General features: G+C 52.0%; 1 protein-coding gene across 3 annotated transcripts in view; it reads left to right on the top strand.

Annotated features, from left to right (window-relative positions):
• The first annotated feature begins 1,483 nt into the window (after positions 1 to 1,483).
• The window catches only part of SFXN5 (sideroflexin 5), an 83,584-nt gene continuing 78,770 nt past the window's right edge, over positions 1,484 to 6,297 (top strand). For 2 of the 3 annotated variants that reach the window (XR_011727697.1, XM_071753126.1), the window contains exon 1: positions 1,484 to 1,655. Coding sequence is in view for 2 of the 3 variants with exons in the window: in XM_071753126.1 (XP_071609227.1) it covers positions 1,599 to 1,655 (57 nt within the window). In the remaining variant the exon portion in view is untranslated. The remainder of the gene's footprint in view (positions 1,656 to 6,297) is intronic. The other variant, XM_071753127.1, reaches the window with a different exon arrangement.

Genomic DNA, 6,297 nt, shown 5'->3' with positions numbered 1-6,297 from the left:
GCTGGTTGAAGGTCTTTCCTTCCCTCCTCCTCTCTCCCATGTGCTTTGGACGTGGCATGAGGTGTCCTGCTCACAGCAGCCTCTGTGCTGAGCCCTTTTTCTGTCCCTTTTCCACCCAAAGCTGCAGGAGATTTGAGATGCAGTGAAAGGGCTCAGTGGTGAATTAGCCTGAAACCAGAAACTGCTTTTGCAGATGGAAGAGAGGGACGGGGAAAAAAAAAACAACTAAATCAGCACCACATCCATAAAGCCAAGGAGCAGCACCCCACAGCACAGCATTGCAATGTTCCTTTTTCTCCCTGTAGAGTGAAAAAAAAAAAAGGGGGTATATTTTTTTAATTATGGGTGTATGATTTGATCTCCCCTGTGGTGGCAAAGCTGTTTCAGACAGAATCTGTTGCCTTTTTTTCTTTACCAAGCCTCCTGCTCATCCCCTGCCTGCCCTCCCGGCTTCATCCCCACCTCCTCTCTGTTTGCTGCCCCTTTGGCTCTTCCTCAGAGAATCGATCCTAATCCTCCAAACAATTTCAGGGGCATTTGAAGGGCCAGGCACTGCTCATCCCACTAATCTAGAGCAGGGGATTCCGGAGATGGCTTCGCACGCACCCCTCCTGCCCTCAGCCCCGCACGACTTTGCCTTTATCCCCACAAATCCTAACGGGGAGGAAGAGGACAGATCACCCTGCATCAAAGTAAACTTATTATTTCCCGCTTTCCAATTCTTCCGTTTCCAGTCAGGTGTTTTAAAGGTCAAGAGCAGCTCTTAGGCTCCCCGCAAAGCACGAGGATCCATTTTCCAGAGGGCAGCGGTGAAACGGGGTTTGGTTTAATTTATTTATTTATTGGTTTTTACAGCTTTTTGGGCTCTCGCCTCATTGTTTGTTAATGTTTGCCCCCCCCAAAACTGCACGATTTAGGCAAAAATCTGCTTTCCACCTCAGGCTCCTGTGTGCCCACATCCGTGTCCCTGAGGGAATGGCCTTGGCATTGCAGGATGGAAGAACACAGCTCTGCCACCTGGGCACAACCGCTCGCCTCACACGTTGCTTGTTGATAAATTCAAGCGGTATCACTGAAAAAAAAAAAAATTAAAAAATTGAAAACAGAGAGGGGAGAACGGGCAGGGGAAAGGCTGAGGGGTGCTGCTCACCCCCTCCCAATCCAGGAGCAGTGGGGAGGTCCTGCTCGACCCCAGCCCCTTCTGTTGGTCCCTCGGGGCATGGAGGGGGTAAGGGGGGGACCCCCCAGGGCCGATCCCTGGCAGACACCCCAAAACGGCGCTGCCCCCCCCCTCTCCCTCAGGGCTCCCCTCAGCTTTCCCGCCCAGATACACTTCCCGTCATGCCCCGCGCCTCTCCTCCCCTCTCCGGACTACATTTCCCATAGTGCCCCGCGTCACGGCCTGGGCAGGGGCAGCGAAGGGGGGGGTCAAAAAACTCCAACTCCCGGCGTGCCCCGCGGGAGCTGCGGTGGAGCCGCAGCCAATCAGCGCGGCGGCGCCGCAAGGGGCGGGACCCGGCGGCGGGGAAGGGAAAGGAAAGGAAAGGAGAAGGGGGGGGGGTGGCTGTTTAAAGTGGCGCTTGCGGCGCGCGAAAGGGATGGCGGAACCCTCAGACTATCCCCCGTTCCAGCTGGGGAAACCTCGCTTCGAGCAGGTACCGCCGCCGGGACAAGGAAGGGGAAAGGGAGCGGCGCCGGACGGGAGGGAGAGGGGACACAGAGAACGGCGATGGAGCTGCCCCCCCACCCACCCATCCCCATCCCCTTCGCGGTTCCCCCCCTATTCCCCCCCCAACCCCTCCGCGTCTCCCGCTCCTCTCTGCCCGCCCCCTCCCCGCAGAGCGAAGCGCTGATTGGTTCGCTGCTCCCCTCCCATTGGCCAGCGCGGCTGTCACTCAAAGCCGCCGCCCCCCCCGCCTGGCGGCGATTGGCGCCGTGGCCCTGTGGCTCGGGGCGGTGGGCGGCAGGGCTGGGGGCGCTGAGGTCGCGGGTTCGAACCCCGAGGCCCCTAAGCGCGGTTCCGCGGGTGGTTCCGGTTCGGGGTGGTTCGAGGGTTTGGGCCCTGCTAAAGGGCGAGTCCAAGGTTGTGGGGAGGTGAGGAGCTGCCCCAGGAAGGAGTGGGCAGGGCCCAGGGTGTTGGGGTGGGTTTGGGAGTCAGTGGATGGGAGAGCATGGAGACCCCTGAGAGGGATGGGGGTGTTCGGATGGAGAGGAGAAAGCTCCAGGGAGACCTTAAAGCACCTTCCAGGGCTCCAGGAAAGCTGTGGAGAGAATTTGGACAAAGGCATGGAAGGATGGGATGAGAGGGAATGGTTTTGAACTGAAAGAGGGGAGAGTGAAATGAATATTAGGGAGAAATTCTTTGGGGTGAGGGTGCTGAGCCCCAGGGTGCCCCCAGAAGCTGTGGCTGCCCCATCCCTGGAAATGCTGAAGGTTGGATGGGGCTTGGAGCACCCTGGGCTGGGGGAGGTGTCCCTGCCCAGGGCAGGGGGTTGGGATGGGATGGTTTTGAAGGTCCCTTCCAACCCAAACCCCATGGATGGGTCTGATGCCTCTGATTGGATCAACTCTCCCTCTCGAAAGTCATCCCTTTTGGTTTTTTTTTCACAGAATATTTAGGTTGGAAGAGACCTCCAAGATCGATGTGTGGGGTGTCTGAGGTCACTGGTAGGAAGTGTGTTATGGGACAAGGTGTGAGGTGGGGAAGTGGCACCTGTGCAGCAGAACCACCTGGTCCTTCCTGCCTGATGCCTGGGGAGTGCTTGTCAGAGACCCCTCTTTGTTCTCACAGGCTGCTGGTACAGCTGGCAAAGTTCCTAAAACCTCCTTCAGTTACTCTGGGAGCTGGGTAAGACCCCTCTGGAGGGGACTGAGCCATTGCAATCACCAAATCAGGAATGAGTAGCAGGTGTCTGCTCATTAGTAGGTGTCATCCCCCCTCCCACTCCTGGGGCAGTCTCCAAGGAGACTCATCCCATCATCCACAGGAAATCTGCACGGGACCACCACTTGCCAACCATCTGACTTGCTAATTGCAGCTCCCAGAGCTTGGCTTGCCCCAAGCCACCCCTTTTGGGTTGCTGAGGATTCCAGCTGCCCCAGAGCTGACTCTTTGGGGTGGTGGGATCTCACCACCTTCTCCCTCTCAGGGGGAGGACCTGGTGGGACCTCCTTGGAGCACCAAGGTGGAGCTCTCCACGCCAGGAACCTGCTGGGTTGTGGAAGCTGAGGGATGCTCAGCCTGGGGAGACAGAGCTCTTTTTAATAAGGAGAGGAGGAGGAGGAGATGTTACTCCCTTCTAGACACCACAGATGATTTGAGGCACACTTGGCAGCGTGTCAGGCACAGAACCGGTGCGTTCTGTTCATTAAGGAGAGACTGTCACTTGTAGCAACGTTTAAGGGGGGAAAAAAAAAATAAAAAACCCCACAAAAACTAGGTTAGGCAGGATGCTAACGATTGCCTGAGTGTCTCAGCAGAGATGTCCCCAATCCTCACTGCCAACCCAAAGCTGTGACCTAAAACCTGGGGTGGGAAGGTTGCCTGGAGGACCTGGGGTGCTAGGGCCACCCTGGGAGTTGGGAATCATTCCCTTTCTCTTCTGCAGTGGTTTTTGTTCCTTTTCTGTCAGTTTTTCTGCTGAGGTCTGGTGGTTCTGAGGTCTCCCAGGATGGAGAAGCCCCATGGGATCCCAGAGTCCAAGCATCATCCCTGCTCCACAAAGTTCTTCCCTAAACCACATCCCCCAACACCACATCCAAATGAGCCTTAAACAGGGATGGTGACTCCACCACCTCCCTGGGCAACCTCTTCCAGTGTCTGGCCACTCTTTCTGTGCAAAAATTTGTTCCTAACGTCCAGGCTGAACCTACCCTGCTGCAGCCTGGATCCATTCCCTCTTCCCCTGTCACTAATTACCTCTAATTGGTGGGAGATCACCACCGACCTCTCTCCAATGTCCCTTTGGGTACAGAGAGCCACAGGGTCACCCCTCAGCCTCCTCTTCCTCAAACAGAACTGTCCCTCAATCATTCTTCATTTTTATTTAATTTAATTTGTTCTCCAGGCCCTTCAGCAGCTTCCTTGCCCTCTCTCCACCACCTCCAGATCTCTCTTCTATGGAGAGACCTCTCTTGATCTTGGTTTTTGCTGCCAAACTTCAATCCCTGGGGCTGAGGAGAACCCACATCAACCCCAGGGATCTCTGGACCTGAACCACCCCAGTCCTTTTCCCTTCTGGAGGTTTTCTGGAGGTTTTCCCCCACCCTTCTCTTTGCTTTCCCCACTCTCTCAGTGTCCTGGTGCTGTGTTTCACCTCTTTTTAAGCCCTCAGCTTCAGTGGCCCAGCTGACAAAGGATGTCTGGCTTCTTTTGGGGAGGATTAGGGCCACTTGGGGTGGTTGTTGGCATTCCAGACACAGCCCCATGTGATGACAGCCTTCACTTTTCCTTGGAAACTCTGGCTGGGAGCAGCTCTGGGGCTGCTGAAGAGGAGATTGGATGAAAAGTGGGGCTGGGAGGGATGCAGTGCTGAGCATCTTGGTCCCTGGGGAGGAGAACAAGGAAAAGTTGTGTGTTAGGAACAAAACAAAAATCAAATAACACGACCAAAACCTTGAAAAGAGAGCAAACTGGGCTGTCTGGGGCTTGGGTTGAGAGCAGACAGGGGGGGGATCCTTCCCCTGCCCTTGGAAAGCAGCTGAGCAGAATTTAGGACAGCAGGAGCCCCCATCCCTGCCACCACCTCTCAGGTTACTGAATTCCCCTTTTCCCACCCCTGGCTTTGCAGTTTCTCTTGGGTTTCTTGCTCTTCAGGCACCTGGCATTCTGTCGAGTCACCTTTTTTGGCTAGTTATTTCTTTTGTTTTGGTTTGGTTTTTTTCCTTGCCTGTGTGTGTCTTTGCTGGGAAAAAAAAAAAAGCCTCTGCCTCCCCCTGGAAGCAGCCTATTTTTAGGCAAAAGAAGAAATGAGGATGGTAGGCATGAGCATGTGTGATGAGGACCTAATTTCCTGACAAGTAGCTCTAATTGCTTAAGCAGACTCCTGTTTTGGTTTTTTTTTTTTAATTGTTGTTAGTGGTGGATTTTTGGGGCTGTTTTTCTAGCCAGGGTTAGATTATTATTATTTTTTAATTATTATTATTATTATATTATCACTTATTATTATCTATTATTATTTATTATTACTATTTTTAAAGGGTTTACTAAGTGCTCCCTTTTTTAGACCCAAGTCCCTAAATGTGTGCTCCCAATGCTCACCAGTCTCTGAGGCATTTATCCTGGACAAAATAAATACCTTTTTTTTTTTTTTCCCCCCCTATGAGAATGGCTGAGGAAACCACAGCAGAGCCAGGATTTATTACCCTCTCAGTAAACCCTGGTGCTCCCTGTGTCCCTGTAGCATCCCCCAGAGCAAGATGCTGTTGGTTGGATAATGCCCCTCAGGAGCTTGAAGAACCAGAGCTGGATCAGGACTCCAAGAACTTCACACAGAAGTTTCTCATCCTGCTCATTTTATCTTGATTTTCCACTTTTTTTTTTTTTCTTTTTTTTAAAGTGAGAGAAACTCCTTTCTCCCTAAAAGCTCCACATGATGGAGAAAGGATTTTTCCCAAAGGGAGGTTGGGGTTGGTTCTCAACAAATGTGGCTTTCCCAGCCCTGCAGATGGGCTCTCCCTGTTTATCCCATGACAGGTCCTGCAAACACATCCTTAAAGCTGAATTCCTGAGAAGAGGAAACACAGACACCTTTGGGTTTGATATTTTTCTGCTGACTTCACAGAACCTGCCAAAAAAACACACCTGTTGGCTTGGGTTTTTTTTTTGTTTTTTTTTTCCACATCCCTATCAGCCAGGATTGGATTTTAAACACAGAGTTTGTTTGTTTATCTTTCTGCTCCAAGGTGTAAACCCCCTACTACTCCACATAAACCCCCCCAGAGGTTTCCAGGAGCAGGTAACCAAAGTTAGTGAGGTGCAGGAGCTGCTCCTGTGCACCCTTTTGGCCCTTTGGGATTGTCAAGTCAGGCTGAAAATATCCAAGGGTTGGGATTTGGTACCCAAGTGTGGGTGCAGTTACACAGCCAGAGTCCCATTCCTTCAGTTTTCTTAATTTTCTTTGATTTAGCTTAAATCTCATCCTCATTAATTTAAAGCTGACATAAGCCTGATTTTTAACTTGAGAAAAAAAAAAAAGAAAAAAAAAAAACCAACCAAAAAAACCAACCCAAAGCCTGCATGCCTTTTTCTTTGCCTTAATTAAATTCTTGTTAAAAATCACACTGCAATTAAATTGG

Source organism: Heliangelus exortis, chromosome 10 (assembly GCF_036169615.1).
Source record: "Heliangelus exortis chromosome 10, bHelExo1.hap1, whole genome shotgun sequence".
NCBI lineage: Eukaryota > Metazoa > Chordata > Aves > Apodiformes > Trochilidae > Heliangelus > Heliangelus exortis.
This window is presented reverse-complemented; position numbering and strand designations above follow the sequence as displayed.